Here is a 20,376-nt window from a genome sequence, read left to right on the forward strand (position 1 = left end):
CCCCTTCTCAAACATACCCACTACTCTAAGAAACAAAATGTTGATGTTCCCTATGCAATGTAACCTGCTTTCCTATACAGGGTATCTCTAAATCTCATGAGGACAATCTTTTTCAGGATATTCTATTCATTTATTTTCTTACAAACACATATGAGAAATGAAAACAACACAACAAAGAACACCTCATGGATTGATCAAATAGCACATAGTGTAGTCATTTAATTACAGACACAGTAATTAGTCATGAAAGTGATTGTGCTTTCCAATGTAGACATCAGAATAATCTTTTTGTAGAGCCTGAAAGTTGTTTTTTTCCTATAGGGAGCAATTTTGCAGTTCCAGATGCACAAAACAAGCATTCTCATTTATTTTGGAATATAGTATAGTGGATCTTGCTTAGGGGACAAAACAAACATACATATGTATACTCACATATTTCGTTTCACGTCCCAATGACCTTGGCAATGAGGTGTATCGCTACATGTGGGAGAAAGCAAACAGAGAAACGCAAATAATGCGAACTTTATGAGAAGACTATTCCTGGTAAAGTCAGTTTATCTACTTGCTGGGCTGTTTGTGGTGGTAATTGTATAAGTAGACTGTTATGATCCTGAATGTCACCTTTATACATCTGGACTGTCTTTTCAATCCACTTTGTGTAACACATTGTGTAGCCCTATGGAAGGGGATATTACCAACATAATTATCAGCCAGTTAGAGGATCATCTCATTTCATATGATCAGTATCTGACCACACGCACACACACAAGCACACACGCACGCAGGCACACACACGAATGCACACACACACTCCAACATACAAAGACAGTTGGAATAATGGATGAAGAAAGGGATATTATGCTACTGTACCTGTATGCATTGTAATGAGATTACTGTACCTGTATGCATTGTAATGAGATTACTGTACCTGTATGCATTGTAATGAGATTACTGTACCTGTATGCAATGTAATGAGATTACTCTACCTGTATGCATTGTAATGAGATTACTGTACCTGTATGCATTGTAATGAGATTACTGTACCTGTATGCATTGTAATGAGATTACTGTACCTGTATGCAATGTAATGAGATTACTCTACCTGTATGCATTGTAATGAGATTACTGTACCTGTATGCATTGTAATGAGATTACTGTACCTGTATGCATTGTAATGAGATTACTGTACCTGTATGCATTATAATGAGATTACTGTACCTGTATGCATTGTAATGAGATTACTGTACCTGTATGCATTGTAATGAGATTACTGTACCTGTATGCATTGTAATGAGATTACTGTACCTGTATGCATTATAATGAGATTACTGTACCTGTATGCATTGTAATGAGATTACTGTACCTGTATGCATTGTAATGAGATTACTGTACCTGTATGTATTGTAATGAGATTACTGTACCTGTATGCATTGTAATGAGATTATTTGAGTTTTCACTGAGATTAATGGACATGCATAGTGATACAATGTTTTCCGTTGTGCATTAGATTGCCAATAAGAATGGATCACATTATTGCTTTCTAATAAGTTATGAGAAACTGAACAAAGTCTGACATAAGAGACGAGCCACCTACGAGACATTTAAAAAGACCGCTCATGTAAGAGGGGTAAAGAAATCATTTTGGATAACACATCCACTGAATAGTAAATATGCAATAGCGCAATCAGGGCGTATACACTCTTAAAACCAAGAGAACCACAAACAGTTTTTTTACCAGCGTCAGTACGGCGTTTAAATGAAAAGGTATTTGTGTGCAGTATGTTTATCTTGTATATATTATACCTTGTAAGCATTTGTATCAGACGTGTGAATGTTGTTGTTTGTATGTTTGCTATATATATCTTTATCTTATCTGACTTGCCACAACGGAAGTTCCTTCTGGGGGGGAAAAAGTGTTCTATTCTATTCTACATATTGCTGTGAGTGCTTCTTACATTGGAAGTTTTTCTTGGTAAGCCCTTCTCCTGATTTTTTGACATTGCTATTGAGCTGCCCTCCTTTCATTTGTTTGCTGAAGCACGAAGGCCCACCTGAACAGCTTCTTACATACCTTTGGTGCACATTTGTCCATTGATTCCCTGGAGTATGCGAGAGCGGGAGATGCTTGGCGCTGAAAGATGCCAAAAGTAATCATAAAAGAGAACACTTCATTTGATCTCTTCTGCTTTGGCTCAAGTGAGTGCAGGTCAATACAAAACTCACCATTGGAATGGGGTCCTCTAACACTTCGTCTATGGCAGCGTACAGATCTTCTGACTGCTTTCGCAACTGTGCAGGGGAACACATCTGTAGAGAGAATCAGCAGTTAAATAGACATTCTTGCGGCATATAGACAAGGCTATAGTAGCTGTAATATTCTTAACAAGACCTTTATCATCGAGCTAACAGTCCTGCAATAAATGGTTTTACTTTTGAACGGACTAAATTGGTTTCCGAACACTTCAGAGACAGTATTGGACTTTTTTTACAGTACAGATGCTCAGCTGCCTCAAAGTCAAGTACATCTACATGGAAACGTGTAAAGAGAAGTTGTGGCAAACAAGCATTTACAGAATATATTTACAAAATAACTGATGCTACAAGTACACAGTGTCTTAGGAATCAGAGGCCACACTGTTCTGCACTATACTCCACTGTACTGTACCTCTGCATGTGTGTCCTCTTTCTTACATCTGTCCACTGGGTCCTGTGAATCTCCTTCTTTGTGCACTTGATCATCAATTGCCTGTGAAAGCAATATAAATTGAGATGGAAACATCAATGGACACAACGTACAGTACAGTACGTACAGGTGTAGGATCTTAATTTGATCACCCTTTTGTGTGAGAATTTTCCTGATCCGCACATACTGTATGAAATTATTTATTTGTAGTATATGTTCTCTTTCTTTGTCATGTGATCTACACAGAACAAATATAACAACTTTCAAGGTTTTACAAACGTTTTTTCTTTCTTTCAATGGAGCATGTTTTAATGTATTTTCTATTGAGTCAACATTTGTAAAGCGATTGAGGCTGTCAGGCATGTTGTAAATGTTCCTGTCATCCACTTCTATCCTCAGTCTGAAGCACGTCGACCCTGTCACAGGCACAATCAAAAGTAAATCATTTTCTGTAGTAACAAAATAAACTCATTCCAATTCTGTTGACTAAATGAGAACTGTAGTGACTCATTCCAATAATCATGTTATTATTATATTTTCTCCAGCCCTATCTGTCAGCTTTTTAACAAAACAGGGGTGGGAAAAACAGTTTATTGTTTCTACTGCCGATTGATCCAGGTCAGGTGTGTCTGTATCAACCATAATTTGGCAGCTGTTTAACTGTAATGTTTCTGGCTGATTGTCAATTAGCAATGAGATGGGGATACGTCAGCAGACTGTGCTTACCTGCTGGTCCAACAGAACGATGTTTGTGGGAATTGCAGCGAGGGCTTTATAGCTTAACTTGATCTTGTGTGGCTAGAGTTGAGAGGGATGGGCGGAGGTATATGAAAAATACAAAACAAATCTTATTTATAGTGCTATTCCCAGGCTGGGCTTTGCTAGAAATGTTCAAAATGATTCCATTTCTCAATGTAACAACACAATTCTGTTTAGACATAATGCACTTGAACCCTACAACATTTTAATGAAAAAAAACTTTCGCTAACTGTCTCTGAAAAGCAAATATGACAGTTGGGAACCAAGGACAAAAAAGTTACTGTTAGAGGTTGTAAGTTAACAAGATCATTTTTAGCCGAGCGGCATCTTGCCAGATGCGCAATCATTCTTACAGTACTCAATGTCGGTCACAGGACATTAATAGTTTCCTTTGTCCTTGTTTACTTGACTCATGCAGGTGGCGTGTGATTGGACTGCATGCCAGCATGCAGAGTAGCTACCTTTCTTTTTGTATCAATGGAGTCTGACATCTCCCTCCATAGGCATGGAGAGGGCGTAGAGCGCAGGGAGAGAGAGGGAGACGGAGTAAGGTCGCGGGTCGGGGGCGCAGGAGAAGGGGAGAGGGTGAAACGGTCAGGTGTAGAGGGGGGAGTGGGGGGCTTAGGTGATGGACATCCTGGGGATGTGTAGAGGGTGGGAGTGAGGTGGAAAGCTCTGTGAGCTGGGGAGACACCGAGTTGCAGCATCGAGTGTGGAGGTGTTTTCAGGCCGTTCTGTAATGGGGTTGGTGATATTGTATCTGTGTACCTCTGTGCAGAGGAAACTATGCCACTGGGTGAGTGGGATGAGGCAGAAAGATGGCCCTCTGGGGCACAGCAGGATAGAGAGAGAGGTTTAGGAGACCTGGAAAGACATGAGTAGGGCAGTGGACTCCAAACTTGGGGCCTTGCGGTCCCCCGTGTGTTAAGGGTCCCCATAGAAATCCCCCGATTGTTAGAGGTTCCCATGGAGGAAACTTCAGGTGTAGACGTATTGAGGGCCTTAAAGGTCTCCTGGTTATTAGCAGGTGCAGAAGACAGAAAGGTGAGCTTTGATTGTAGGTGAGAATTCAGAGCTTGTACAAAGTTCTTGCTAACTGGTTTAGGTTCAGCAGACAGTGTGTCAAGTGTTGAGTTTGAAGAGGTGTTTACTGGTCCGGGAGACAGTGAGTCGAGTGTTGAGTTTGATGAGGAGTTTACTATTCCGGGAGGCGATGAGCTGAGCTTTGAGAAGGATGAGTAAAGAGGTTGACATGCAGAGGTCCCCTGGTTGTGAGCTGGATTAGGAGACAGACATTTAAGTCTTGAGTGTGACGAATACAGGGGTTGATTTGAATCTTGGGGCACAGAAGCCCCCTGGTTCTTAACTGGTTTTGGCTCAGGCGACAGTGAGTTAAGTCTTGAGTTAACTGAGTTGTCGAGTGGCTCAGGAAACAGACGTCTGAATCGTGAGTGTGATGAGTACAGAGGTGGACTTGGAACGTTGGTGTGGTCTACTGGTTTGGGGAGGTTCTGAGGGAACGCTTGAGACAACGGTGGGACTGGTGACGCCACAAGGCTTCGATAAGAGGGGGAGGTGACCCTCTCAGAGATAATTCCATTGTTTGATTTCAGTTTTTCTGAGTGTCTTAATGGTGGGCTGTGAGGGCCAACCATTCTCCATGAGGTGGAAAGCTCCTTAGACTCTATGGACAGGGGTGCATTGACAGATCTAAGGGACTCTAACACACATCCATCCCTGTGATGGTAACTCTGAGCTGGGCTGTGTATGGAGGCTGAGGACTGGGCCCTGGATGAGAACACCTCCAGAGGAATAGAGGCCACACTGGAGGCTGCAGAGCAGGCGTTACAGGAAGTCCCATGGTGAATGGGCCAGCAGGGGGAGTAGGGTCTCTGTAGAGTCAGAGTAGGGGACAGGACTGGCAGGCGGCCCTTTCGGAGGATAGCTGTTAGCAGGGAGAGTCGCGTGGGAGGGGGCCTGTGGCGGGAGCGGGGGGACAGGGGACAGGGGGACGAGGAGGGACTTGCACAATAAGTTGGTGAGAGGCAGGTTGGCGGCATGTGGACTAAACTGGAGCCAGGTTCTAGGGAGTGCCTCTTGACTCGTACAACAGAGGGGGTGAACATGCCAGATCTCACTGAGGAGCACGGGGACACCGCGCAAGACGTCTCAGGGGACATTTGCAGTGCTGACCAGCTCCTGTCTTTGTCCCAACTCTCAGAGAGGATGGACTCCTGACTCTGGCTCTTGGAAGAAGCAGGAAACAGGTCTGTGGAGTTAGTGGGGCTTAGTCTCTCGTCTGAGTCAGACTCTCTATTTAAAAAGAGATCCAAGCTGACCTCAGCACCGACAGGGGTGTTGTGCCACTGCTGCTGAGAAATGCCCTGGTGTTTGTTAACAGCTGTTTCCATAGTAGCGGGCCCGGATACAAAATGGTGGACTGTATTTTCTGGCTGGGTATTTATAGGGGGAGGGGTCTGGGGTGTTGTTGTGTGATCAGGAGGCGATATCAACTGAGAAGGAAAAAAAACATGGGACAGGGGGGAAAAGGTTCTATGAATATTAATTAACACATTGTTGACTAATGATAACTGAAGACTGTCAATGAGGTAGATTCATTTGATTTTATTTTATTTCAAATTCTGAATTATTGAACCATGATAGATAAACATTTTGCCATTGATTTGCAAAGTAATTAAAGTCAAAGTCAATGAGGTAGATTCATTTGATTTTATTTTATTTCAAATTCTGAATTATTGAACCATGATAGATAAACATTTTGCCATTGATTTGCAAAGTAATTAAAGCAGTCTCAGGCAAATATAATTTAGAAAAGGGTAAACAAAACTGGATTTTTACATAATCACTAATACTTTGCATGTCTGAGACCCAACATCAAATCAGGATTGTAACCATAGCTTCATATAACCAAGTTGTTTGTCTTTTGGTATACTATGTAAAAATGGAATCTCAGAAGGCATGTTCTCTCATTTAAAAGGTACAAGCAAAGGTTACAACAATTGGAACAGTATAGATTATGGCAAGTAGGGTTGGAACCAACAATTCTGATCTGCCATTTGTGTGTCATTTTTATTACTATGTATAGATTTAATCTCAGAAGCTACAGTACGTAATTAAAATGGTCACATATGGAAGGGAGTCAAGCTGTTAGCCTTAACAAAACATTGTTATTATCAAATATTTTTGCCCAACTTCCATTAAAGTTACTATGTCTTGGCCTCAAGCAGAGAAGGTGCGACATATAGGACATGAATACAAAGCTTTAAGATTCACTTTGTGATTAATGTTGTTGTTGGTTCTGCTGTAAATGCGAGTATCACATTGAGGTAGTAAGAGTAGAACATAAGCACTTACCCGAGTATATGTCTCCTGTTGGACCATGTCCCCTGCTCCACGTTTTTCACAGTCACTGATATAGATCACCTCCGCCTTGAAAAGCCCTCCGTCCGACATGGTGTGTTCAGTCACCTTCTGCTTGGGAACTCCTAAATTCTGACAGAGGATCAGGAAACGTTGATGAGCCACTTAGATGAGTTACTGTAACCTGAGCAATCCTGAAGTGAACCTCGGCAAGTCCCTGTGTATAACTTCCAGCTCCTAAGCGAGAGCGGGATGTGTAATTATGTCTCTCTCCTGGGTTTCCTTTTACCAGAACACATGTCCCACATGAACTGTACACATGCACTACCACATGCACTACCACATGCCTCACTGGTTGAGTAAGAGCTTAACTGATACTATTTGTTCTTCATAATTATAGTAAGTCATTTCTCTAGGGGAGTAGGGACACCCGTCCTGGATGACTGACTGACGACAGAATTACACAGTATGTTCTCCATACAGTCACAATTCATTTAGAAATCTTTCATCACTGTCTAAATAAAATGAAATGAAACATTCATAAATGTTAGTGTTTTCTTTCAGAGATTCACTAGATGTTAACTAGATGTGTGATACACTGCATTTAAAATGTAATTATTATGCGGAGAAAACATAATGTATTCTGTCTTTCTTTCAATTGTACTCAAAATGGATGTTGAAAAAGGTCAAGCTGGACTTCTACAGTAAGAGAAGCTCTTTTAACAACAGTTGTTGCATAATCCAAACCATTTGGCATGCGGTATGATTGACTAGATTGAGACTGATCCATGATAATAAGAACCTTTTTAACCACAATGCCAGTTCATTCTATAAGGCTTAGAAGCTTCGATAAATTCTAATTGAATTGATGAAACACGGTGTGAGACCACTCTAATGACGTTTGGAATGTCTGTATGGGTTTGACTTTTTCATACATTTGCTACAATATCTCTTTCAAGAATGTACTCTCAAGTCCCCTTTAGTTTCAGTCTGCTTATCCTGATTATTCTTTGTAGCATTCATGCGTCATGGCTGAATTGAACATTGTGTATGTGAAAATGGCTTGTATAATATATCTCATTCATTCCATGCTAGCATATAACCTATACCAATGTAAGTTCATAATTGAACATCTGAATGGGAAATGATGGAACATGAGTAATACTGTCAAAATAATATAGAATATCTCTAAAATCATATATATTTTAAAATCAGCTGTCTATATAAAGGGACTACAGTTATCAAAACTACAGGATATTGCTTAGTAAAGCTGCATTTGAATAGAACAATGTCACAGCAGTTTTCAATGGCAAGTTTAACTCTGAACAGCATTAAGTACCAACAATATTAAGTACTAGAAATGGTTATAGCTAGTAAGCAGTATACATGTTATTATTGGTCCTAATCATGCTAGGTATAGAGAGAATATTAAGGAGAACATACAGTGCCTTGCGAAAGTATTCGGCCCCCTTGAACTTTGCGACCTTTTGCCACATTTCAGGCTTAAAACATAAAGATATAAAACTGTATTTTTTTGTGAAGAATCAACAACAAGTGGGACACAATCATGAAGTGGAACGACATTTATTGGATATTTCAAACTTTTTTAACAAATCAAAAACTGAAAAATTGGGCGTGCAAAATTATTCAGCCCCTTCACTTTCAGTGCAGCAAACTCTCTCCAGAAGTTCAGTGAGGATCTCTGAATGATCCAATGTTGACCTAAATGACTAATGATGATAAATACAATCCACCTGTGTGTAATCAAGTCTCCGTATAAATGCACCTGCACTGTGATAGTCTCAGAGGTTCGTTAAAAGCGCAGAGAGCATCATGAAGAACAAGGAACACACCAGGCAGGTCCGAGATACTGTTGTGAAGAAGTTTAAAGCCGGATTTGGATACAAAAAGTTTTCCCAAGCTTTAAACATCCCAAGGAGCACTGTGCAAGCGATAATATTGAAATGGAAGGAGTATCAGACCACTGCAAATCTACCAAGACCTGGCCGTCCCTCTAAACTTTCAGCTCATACAAGGAGAAGACTGATCAGAGATGCAGCCAAGAGGCCCATGATCACTCTGGACGAACTGCAGAGATCTACAGCTGAGGTGGGAGACTCTGTCCATAGGACAACAATCAGTCTTATATTGCACAAATCTGGCCTTTATGGAAGAGTGGCAAGAAGAAAGCCATTTCTTAAAGATATCCATAAAAAGTGTTGTTTAAAGTTTGCCACAAGCCACCTGGGAGACACACCAAACATGTGGAAGAAGGTGCTCTGGTCAGATGAAACCAAAATTCAACTTTTTGGCAACAATGCAAAACATTATGTTTGGCGTAAAAGCAACACAGCTGAACACACCATCCCCACTGTCAAACATGGTGGTGGCAGCATCATGGTTTGGGCCTGCTTTTCTTCAGCAGGGACTGGGAAGATGGTTAAAATTGATGGGAAGATGGATGGAGCCAAATACAGGACCATTCTGGAAGAAAACCTGATGGAGTCTGCAAAAGACCTGAGACTGGGACGGAGATTTGTCTTCCAACAAGACAATGATCCAAAACATAAAGCAAAATCTACAATGGAATGGTTCAAAAATAAACATATCCAGGTGTTAGAATGGCCAAGTCAAAGTCCAGACCTGAATCCAATCGAGAATCTGTGGAAAGAACTGAAAACTGCTGTTCACAAATGCTCTCCATCCAACCTCACTGAGCTCGAGCTGTTTTGCAAGGAGGAATGGGAAAAAATTTCAGTCTCTCGATGTGCAAAACTGATAGAGACATACCCCAAGCGACTTACAGCTGTAATCGCAGCAAAAGGTGGCGCTACAAAGTATTAACTTCAGGGGGCTGAATAATTTTGCACGCCCAATTTTTCAGTTTTTGACTTGTTAAAAGTTTGAAATATCCAATAAATGTCGTTCCACTTCATGATTGTGTCCCACTTGTTGTTGATTCTTCACAAAAAAATACAGTTTTATATCTTTATGTTTGAAGCCTGAAATGTGGCAAAAGGTCGCAAAGTTCAAGGGGGCCGAATACTTTCGCAAGGCACTGTAGCAAAGAACATTGAGATAAGTATCAACTCACCTTTACCTCTCTCAGCTTTATATCAAATTGAAATGTATTTGTCACATGCGATGAATACAACAGGTAGACCTTACCGTGAAATGCTTACTTACAAACCCTTAAAGGGGTTAACAAACAATGCAGTTCAAGAAATAGTTAAGAAAATATTTACTAAATAAACTAAAGTAAAAAATTAAATAAAAAGTAACACAATAAAATCATAATAACGAGGCTATATACAGGGGGTACCAGTAGCGAGTCAATGTGCGGGGGTACAGGTTAGTCAAGGTAATTTGTACATGTAGGTGTGAAGTAACTATGCATAGATAATAAACAGCCGAGGAGCAGCAGTGTAAAAGCAGTGTTAAAATAAAAGGGGGGGGGGGGGGGGGATCAATGTAAATAGTCCGGGTGTCCATTTGATGAATTGTTCAGCAGTCATGTAGCTTGGGGGTAGAAGCTGATAAGGAGCCTTTGGGACCTAGACTTGTATCCTGATTTATCCTGATTTGTAGTATATACTGTATACTACTTCATGTTTGCTCACAGAGTGCACCTGCAGTTTATATTCACCTATGAAATAACCTCCTTGTGACATCTGCTGGTTTTCTGAACAGACTCTTAGGTATCCATGTGCATAACTCAGACCTTCATATTCATCACAAAAGGCAACCTAAGATTGACTTTAAATAAATAACTTGCAGATTTGGTTTCTCCTGTGTTCTGTATGTTACCATGGTAAAGAAAAAAGGCCTGGAGTTTTTGAACTCTTCACATTTGTATCTATGGTAACCTATTGAGCCAGTCCCTCTATACATTATTCACAACCACACCTCATGTACTACAAGCCTGATACAATTCTGTCCATGTGATAATGCAGTATTTTTCTACACGACATAGCCAACAGACTTGCTTCATGGTTGCCTTAACTAAATGGAATCGCTAACTGAGGGCTTGAATTGAAGCACATTGAAAATGCCATGGGCGTGGTGTGAAAGATTCGCTCAATGAAAAACTGATTCCCATATCAACAGTGACTACTTGACAACTGATGTTATATAAACATTATCATTTCATAATCAGGTGCATTGAAAACCAACAAAAGCTACAGCCAAAGTTTGAGACTGTGGAAATGGACGCAAACATGGATTGGTCAAACATATTTTCAATTTCTTTCTCATTTGATGAGCGTATGACATTTGAAATAGCTGTATCAATGAAGAGACGTCGTCTCATCCTGTTCAGTTGGTGCATTATTAACGTTTATTAATGTTTTGGCAGGATTATTATCTAAATGCATGTATTCATGCATACACTGTAAAAAAAAATACAATAAAAAATGTATGTTTATTCAACATACAATTGTAAGGCAACCAGTTGAAAATGCACAATCCTGATGCGGCTGGTTCCCTTACAATTTTATGTTGAATCAACATACTTTTTATTTTACAGTGTAAGAATTGAGATCACACAAAAGTGGCTGATTGAAGTTGGTGCCAAGTACCTTATTTGGTTTGCCTGTGAGTAGTCCTGTTTTCACAGCCTCTGTGAGCGTGATTTTAATTGGCAATGTCTTCAGCACCGGCACAAACGTATAAAAAATAAGCTTGGATGACACTTCTTCTTCTGAGACCTGTAAATAAGATGGTTACACATCATCTTATGTCTGTGATCTTCACATTAAAAAACTATTCAAATCACATGATCTGAGTTTGTAATTAAGCTACATTGCTGAAGCACTGTCGCACGCTAGTGATACACATATTGTGAATATTTCTACCTATAAAGTATGTATTTCTACCATTTAAAAGGATGTTGAAAGAGAGTAAAGAAGCCCTGAGATGTGGTTTACCTTCTGCTTGCTTTAGTTATTCTGGTCAGAGTTGCATGAAATAAGCCCAAAGCTGCTCAAGAGAATAATGCAGTGTTTTTCCAAATTCGTTTTGGGATGTAGTACTCAAAATGGAATGTGTCAGAACAGAAGCTCAATTCAGACTACATGAATGTGTACACGTAGGAGGGAGAAATGAGTCCGTCCCTGTTCACATTTTAAGAGCTCACAGTTAATGATTGTTGGATGACTGAGCAAGAGACAAAGAATATAGGCAGACAAGTGCATTTTTCTCCTCCTCCATTTGGAAAGAAAACATGTTTTGTATTATCAATATTATCTAACTACTTGAAAGAAATTAAGATACATTCTGTGGGTCTCCCTATTAATATTCCAATGTATATGTTAATTAACTTAAACCTTAACTCCACAAAAGTTTACACAATGACGAGGAAGTATGTGACAGGTTAGCATTTTTCATCATTAATCTTGTTTCATGATTTTTTTACAATAATAGCCCATTTTGACTTTTCAGCTGGCCCATCTAATGGAAATCGCTCAGTTCTGCCTCATCAACCTGCTCATATATGTAGACTACAGTATTCATTACAACAACCGAGACTATGAGTGTTCAATATTGAAGAGTCGTGCTTGAATTGGATCATACTTTGTACATAGGATTTAAAAGTCCTGAGGAAATGAACATAAAGTAAATGTTTAGAATCCCTTACTACCAGTTTAGAGAGATGGATCATGACTTTAAAAATAAATGGCACTGCAATCAACGGTCATTTCCTTAGCTAGCAGAGTGATGCCATGCCACTAACTTGCTTATTGGGAGTGTCATAATGTTGGTTAAACCAGAACTAAAGGCTTGCGTAATTGATCAACTGCTTGATTAAGTTCTGGGTCCATACGTGTTAAGAGAAGAGATGAATAGATGCTAGAACAAGGAGCGGAACCGGAATGAGTTGTGGAACCTCACTCTTTGCAAGATCCCGGGACGAATTTCCCCTCCCCTTCTGAAATTCGAAAGATGTTAACACCTGCGAAACCGTGATTTGTCCAAATAACAAAACAAAAAAAAACACAGTGACGAAAAACCCAAACACCGGAACTACTGCTGCTCGTTGGTCCATGCGTCTCATTCCTTCCCGACATATTCTACTGTACCAGTTATGTTTAGGTAGATATGTCCACCAGAGAGTAGGAGTGCCATATAGTGACACTTAAAGTGAAATGTCAACATTTTTCTACTTCATATTCAAAATCTCCTGCACAACGCCCAACATCAACAAATGTGAAAATGGCGCATTTCTGTTTTGTAGTAAAAAGATGAACATTTCAAATGACATCATCGGTGTGCATCATGTGATTTAAACCAATTATGAGTAGGCATTGCCTACTAATTGCCTACTAATTGGTTGATGAAACACTTCTCTTCTATCTTTTTTACTACAAAACATAGAAACGCAATTAATTTGCAATGTTGATGTTGAAGTGGTGCTGGAGATGATGAACATGAAATTGAAAAATGGTTAAAAGTCCCTTTAATTGCAGCCTGGTTGCAATTAGCAATTTTTCAGAATCGACACAACTTTGTATTTTACTATGCTATATATAACTGCTGACAAAATAAGTTTTTGCAAACTTGCAGTTAACTGCATGAGGTATGTCTTGGGATCACTGGAGTGTTCTCTTGTTGAGCCAACAGCTGAACTGACAGTCACTGTAAATGTAAGCAGGCAGCTCAGGTTTTGTCCTCGATTTAATGTCGCTAGACAGAAATAGCCTTGTTTATTTCATGCTCTCCTAACTTCTCCATTGCGAAGTGACGCTGGGTTTATCATGGGACCAGAGCTAACTTGAGAGAAAAGACTTCAACAAAGATTGTCACTAGTTACCACAGCCACAAAGTCATAAACACATACAATTGATCTTCTTAAAATGTGATTTTAAACCTAACCATAACCACACTGCTAACGTTATTCATAACCCTAACATTAAATTAAGACTGAAAAGCACATTTTTTTCCCCCATCATTTTTAAGATATTATAGCCAACATTTACTTTGTGGCTGTGGTAACTAGTGGAAACCCCACAAACACTGAACTTATACTTCAGATCGTTCCATTGTTTTCCCTTCTCTGTTGCTCCAAGACATTGAAGTATGAGTGTTTAATTACAGCAACAAAAACACAACTACTAAGGCTACAGGTATTAAATCAATGGTTGATAGTGGGTTTCCAGTTATTGCTTTCAGAATTGTATTTGATCGGCACAGCAGCTTCAAACATCAAACATAATTTGAAAAAGTGATACAGATATAAGATCTTGATTTGATCACCCTGTGTAGAAGAACTTCGCTGAAATGCAGGACATTTTTTTAAATTGCAGTGTATTTGAAGTTTAAACTGAGGGATTTTGATGGGGATGTTTTTATTATGTCACTTGACGCATCTGAAGTTTCCACTTTAAAATTTCAGACTTGATTTTCCCTTACGAAAAATGTATCAACCCCTACAAAAAATATCCATTAATTATAATAATGAACACTTACTGCTGCAGGACTATTGTCTTGCCTTAGCACACTGGCTCAAATGAAGATCCTACATCTGTAGTGCTCTCAGAATTGTGTTTTATTTTCATTATTATTATTATTATTTTGTATTTAACCTTTAACTAGGCAGGTCAGTTAATAACAAATTCTTATTTACAATGACTGCTTACCCCGGCCAAACCCGGACGACGCTGGACCAATTGTGCACCACCCTATGGGACTCCCAATCACAGCCGGATGTGATACAGCCTGGATTCAAACCAGGGTCTGTAGTGACACCTCTTGCTCTGAGATGCAGTGCCTTAGACCGCTGCGCCACAGGGTAGCTAATTGGTACAGCAGCAGTGGAAATTAAACATGCTTTCTGAAAATACACTGGAAATGATTGAATAACAACCTCAGTTAATATCTTGGCAGAGGGCTAAACTGCTTGCCCATTCCACAAGAAATTCTCCCCAAAACAGAATGCTGTTATAAATCCATTTGAATGAGATTTACTCTGAAAAAATAAACAAGAGTGCAATCAGCAGCCTTTGAAATGTCCACTCTCACCAGCTGTCCTTATAAATAGTGGAAAACAGAGTAGGCTGAAAGCAATTAGTGACACAATATATCATGACTGACAGACCATAACTTTCATATCATGTTACATACAGTAAATGCTTCTAGGTCCTTTTAGGTACGAATTTTGTTAATTACGCACAGCAAGACATTGTATACCTACACCAAAAGTGGATTAGTCAGACACCATGAACAAACAAAGAGATAATAGCAAAATACGAGAGTTGGAAAAATCGTATTCCTACCCTGAATAATACCCTGAATAATTCATGCAATGTTATAACTGAGAAAAAGGAATCTGCTCCCTTGGAGATAAGAGGAGACGTATTTTCACAGAAGTCAATTGGTATGGGAGACGGGTTGGTTGTCTCAGAGTTTTGTTGTATCAGGGGATGTTTTTCTCAAGGGTTGGTTGTCTCAAGGGTTGGTTGTCTCGAGGGTTGGTTGTCTCGAGGGTTGGTTGTCTCGAGGGTTGGTTGTCTCAAGGGTTGGTTGTCTCAGGGGATGTTTTTCTCAAGGGTTGGTTGTCTCAAGGGTTGGTTGTCTCAAGGGTTGGTTGTCTCAAGGGTTGGTTGTCTCAAGAGTTGGTAGTCACCAGTAATAATTTGGTTAAAAGTTCACATTTGTGAATTCTTTGAAAGAACTCATTCACCTGGTCAATTCATGTCAGCATGTCAAACATTGAGGTGGGGGGGGGGTCTTGTTTGTTGTAATAATAATGATTAACATGTACTTTATAAATCATTAATTAACAACTATAACTGGTTCAAATTGAATGTGAATGTTGTTTTGTGCTTGCCAAATAATGGATTTATACTATACAGTATAAGCCTGTACTGTATTTGACTATTGCTATTATTGATTATGGTACAGCAACATAAGGTTTGTAGCCATTGAGAGGTCACTGTATACAATACAACAATGCAAGTGGGCATTATTGCTCATTGAAAGTTATCTTAGCCATGGCCGCAGGAAGATGTTTTGGGGTGGGGGTGTTGTCTACGGGGGTGTTTTTCTCCCTCGCTCTGCTGACAAGTATTTTTCTCCTTTCATACAGGAATAATAAAGGCCTAGTCCACTCATTTATTTGTATTAATTATTTGTTAATTGTGATTTATCAGGGGGTGCTGCAGCAACCTCAGTACCTCTACTTTCTGTGACTATGATCTTAACTGTGAACAGGGTGTGAGGAGCATGTGGTAACTGTTGTCTGTTTTCTTGTGATGTGATACTATAGTATCAGGGCCGGCCCTGGACATAAAGGAACATAAGTGGTCGCTTAGGGCCCTCAGTTGCTAGGGGGCCACTGACCTCCTCAAAAAACAGAGTTTTAGGAACTCAGTTGGGGTCTGAACTTACTGTTGAGAGTTAGAACAGTACAATACATGGTGAAAATTCGAAATTTGGTTGTGCATTAGTAGTCCCTGACAGTCACTCAATTAGCCCATGTCAGCTAAATCTTTTTAGATTGATAAGTTAGTTTAGCCACCTATCTAAACTTGTGGTAATCATGGTTGAATTATCGACCAGGCATGAAGGGCATGTGCCCAGGGGCCCTGACCTCCAGGGGACCTCCATTGATTTTGTTAGTCACTCTCACTCAGATAACATATTAACATGGCATACAGTATTTCATGGTTAAATGTGTAGAATTGGAGGAAATTCGCTTTAAAACTGCAAAGAAAATCTCTCCACCCTATGACAAAATGTGTGGAATAGCAGTAAAACTTGCTTTAAAACTGCAATATTTTCTCAGCACCCCATGGCAAAATGTTTTGAATTTCAGGAAATTCATATTTTTCATCTCTCTGCGTCAAATAAAATGTTACTTAGGGTCCACCCCCCCAGAAAAAGTTCTCAGCATTGTGTTTACGTTTTGCTGTACGATATATTATGTACTACATATTGAACCTCACTTCAATCATTAGCCTTTTTATATATTTTACCCCTCTTTTCAATCTTGTCTCATCGTTGTAACTCCCCAATGTGCTCGGGAGGCGAAGGTTGAGTCATGCATCTTCCAAAACATGACCCGCCAAACCAAGCTTCTAAACACCCGCCTGCACCAATGTGTTGGAGGAAACACTGCTCAACTGATGACTGAGGTCAGCCTGCAGGCGCCCGGCCCGCCTCAAGGAGTTGCAAGAGTGCAATGAGCCAAGTAAAGCCCCCCTGCCAAACCTCCCCAGGCCCGGATGACGCTGGGCCAATTGTGCACTGCCCTATGGGACTCCCGATCACGGGCAGTTGTGATACAGCCCAGGATCAAACCTGGGTCTGTAGTGACGCCTCTAGCTCTCCGATGCAGTGCTTTAGACCGCTGCGCCACTCGGGAGGCCCAATCATTCCCCTTTTAAAAACAAAGATAAGTTGTTGTGATTGTGAAAAGAAGCCGTGGTCTTGATAGTAGCGCTCACGATCATGGTTTTCTACCTCACTTTTATTACAGCAATCTAGATTCTAGAGGCCAGCTACTCCATCAAAAGCCTTCGCTCCACAAATGCACTTAAAACTGAGTGTGAGTGGCAAATACAGATGTCAAAAGACATGTTGCTTTCATCTCTTAAATGGGGCCATTACTTTGTAGCATTACTTGATGATTACACTTCAGTCACTGTCAGAAAGGGAGAGAAAATTTTAAAGCCACAATCATCCATTTCAACCAGCCAGATCACACCAGATCCAATGCAGTATTTAACGTTAATCCAGGTTCCCAGGACGTCGAGAGATGCCTTAAATACCTGCCACTAGGGGCAACAGTGAGCGCTGTCACCATTAAGTAGGCTACCATCAAGAAGGCTCTGCAGGCTCCAAGGATCGTGGGGTTAATCCCCAGTGCTAGGGACCATTTTAACCTTACCCTAAACCTTACCCTTTAACTTGCCTAAATTTAACCGTTGAGTTGTTCCACAGGAGGTTGGCACCTTAATTGGGGAGGACGGGCTCGTGGTAATGGTTGGAGGGGAATAAGTGGAATGGTATCAAATACATCAAACATATGGTTTCCATGTGTTTGTTGCCATTCCATTCACTCTGTCCAGCCATTATTATGAGCCGTCCTCCCTTCAGCAGCCTCCACTGGTTTTAACCCTATCCCAAACCTGTCACGACTTCTAACGAAGTCAAAGCCTCTCCTTGTTCGGGCGGTGCTCGGCGGTCGACTTCACCGGTCTTCTAGCCATCATTGATCCATTTTTCATTTTCCATTTGTCTTGTCTTATCTTCCTACACACCTGGTTTCAATCCCATGTATTACCTGTTGTGTATTTAACCCTCTGTTTCCCCTCATGTCTTTGTCAGAGATTGTTTTATGTTCAGTATTCGTGGTTTGTATTTGGTGCGCGACGGGTCCTCGTACCCACTTTGTTTCATTGTATCTCATGGTTTTGGAGTTTTGTGTTTTAATTTATTAAACTACTCCATTCCACCAAGTTTTGATTCTCCTGCGCCTGTCTTCCCTGCCACCTATACACACGACTGTGACAACCTTAAAGGAGCAGTCAGCAGTAGAAATAATAACAAAGCTTCTCAGAACTCCTGCCACCTATCATTTCAGCCAAATGCCTGCAAGTCATACTAATGAAGACCTTTTATTGAAAAAAGACAAGTTGAATGCAAACTTTAATTACACATTTGTATGGCTAGTAACTGCCCCAATCTAATGTCTAGCCCCCTAATCTAATGTATAGGCCCCCTAATCTAATGTCTAGCCCCCCTAATATAATGTGTAGCCCCCTAATCTAATGTCTAGCTCTGTGGTAACGGTTTCTTCCTACGTTGTTGGCCAACTGTTCTGAGGGGTGTAAATGATTATTGAATCAAATAGATAATGGGGGATTCATTGACAACTGAATTGATAAATTCAGCACCAAATGAATTAAAACAGTGTAAATCATATAAATGAAGAACCATTCAATGATTCCTTTTGTCCCATGACCTTGGAATATTTAAAGTACATTTTAAACGTTCAGTTACAATTCCCACCATTTTTATCAATTTGAATCACTACAATAACATTTGCCACCACATTCATCAAATCCACTCAACTTTTATCATTGAGGTCCATATGGAGAATGGCTAAATATGTTTTCCTGTCTGGATTCAACCCAACCGTTCAGGTCGCATATGGATTTTTACCAGAAGAGGAAAGGTGTATTTGTATTGTATTGTGGATCCCCACTAGCAAGGCAGCAGCTACTCTTCCTGTGGTCCAGCAAAATCAAGGCAGTTGTACCATTTTAAAAACATTCACAACAGATTTCACAAGACACTAAGTGTGTGCCCTCAGGCCACTAGCATATTACCAAATATCGACAACACAAAATCAATGTCTATGGTGCGTATGTTATCGTGTGTATGCATGTGTCTGTTCCGGGGTTTGTGTCTCTTCACATCAAAGCAAATAATATGTAAACAGTCGTCTCATCCAAAAAGGATATATGCTTGATCCTAGGAACCTTTCATTTTATTTAAACTGTGTGTTCTCACATGTTAACCCCTTGCTCTGTATTTCCTCTGTAGTCACAACAGCGGGTAAATAAATGATTTAAAGGTTAAGGCAGGCATTTCCTACTTGCCCGTTAGGGCTCCTCTTGAAGGTTTAATTGCTGGGACTATCGCCAAGGTCATACTGTCCTCGCAGATCATATTTCCCCCACTATGGGGCAATACTGCCAGTCATTTCACTGGGCCTGAGCTCACATAGGTATTTCTCCAGAGAATTCATGGCACATACCCTGACCAATACCAAACACCAACAAGAAACAGTAATAGATCATTCCCAGAAACAGACCACCCCTGTTGGTGTTCGTTATGGGTACAGTCACACATACATCCACTATCGACTGGATGTTCACTTTACTCTAAACATTTCAAGATCAAGACCACAGAGAAAAGTGTACTTACATGGAATTGCTTGGAGATTATTTAACCCAGAATTGTAGATCTACATTATGGACAGCTAAGCAATTTCTAGTTTCAGGGGATTTGGCATCTCCATTGAGGCTAGAACATAAACAAGTGGGTGTGTCACTTCGTCAAGAGTTTAATTACATCCAAACACTGCCCCTCCTTCAAAAGCAAATATACAAATATAACCATCTGCCAGCTGCTCGGTAAATACGCTGCTGAGACCAGTCTGTCTGTCATTACATGGTGGATATAGGGTTTGTACGCGCTCAAGACAATCATTTTCTTCGGCAAGAATAAGCTTTCCTATTTTAGAGAAAACGTCTCTGTGATCTCACGTGTAAGGCAGTAGCACACTAGACATTTAGATTAACTCTCAATGCCATGGAGACCGTTGGTTGACTTTCCATTTAGGGTCCCATAAAGTTATAATGTGACATAGTAAGACATTACATGGACCAAACACATTAGAATGCTGAGCTCCCGGCCTCCCGGGTGGCGCAGTGGTTAAGGGCGCTGTACTGCAGCGCCAGCTGTGCCACCAGAGACCCTGGGTTCGCGCCCAGGCTCTGTCGTAACCGGCCGCGACCGGGAGGTCCGTGGGGCGACGTACAATTGGC

General features: G+C 40.4%; 1 protein-coding gene across 16 annotated transcripts in view; it reads right to left on the minus strand.

Moving 5' to 3' along the window:
* The window catches only part of mlip (muscular LMNA-interacting protein), a 45,135-nt gene that overhangs the window by 18,203 nt on the left and 6,556 nt on the right, over positions 1-20,376 (minus strand). For 6 of the 16 annotated variants that reach the window (XM_021576479.3, XM_090213041.1, XM_090213036.1 and 3 more), the window contains exons 1-9: positions 11,749-11,884; positions 11,401-11,529; positions 6,818-6,955; positions 3,904-5,955; positions 3,410-3,481; positions 2,666-2,746; positions 2,224-2,307; positions 2,072-2,131; positions 433-477 (exon numbers count right to left, since the gene is read on the minus strand). In XM_021576479.3, the coding sequence (XP_021432154.3) occupies positions 433-477; positions 2,072-2,131; positions 2,224-2,307; positions 2,666-2,746; positions 3,410-3,481; positions 3,904-5,955; positions 6,818-6,916 (2,493 nt within the window). In that variant the 5' untranslated portion in view covers positions 6,917-6,955; positions 11,401-11,529; positions 11,749-11,884. Of the gene's footprint in view, positions 1-432; positions 478-2,071; positions 2,132-2,223; positions 2,308-2,665; positions 2,747-3,409; positions 3,482-3,903; positions 5,956-6,817; positions 7,177-11,400; positions 11,530-11,748; positions 11,896-20,376 lie in introns of those variants that run through there. The other 10 variants (XM_090213045.1, XM_090213043.1, XM_090213044.1 and 7 more) reach the window with 5 other exon arrangements.

The sequence above is a fragment of the Oncorhynchus mykiss genome, chromosome 20, assembly GCF_057628025.1.
Source record: "Oncorhynchus mykiss isolate SJ-2025 chromosome 20, ASM5762802v1, whole genome shotgun sequence".
In the NCBI taxonomy this organism is placed as follows: Eukaryota; Metazoa; Chordata; class Actinopteri; order Salmoniformes; family Salmonidae; genus Oncorhynchus; species Oncorhynchus mykiss.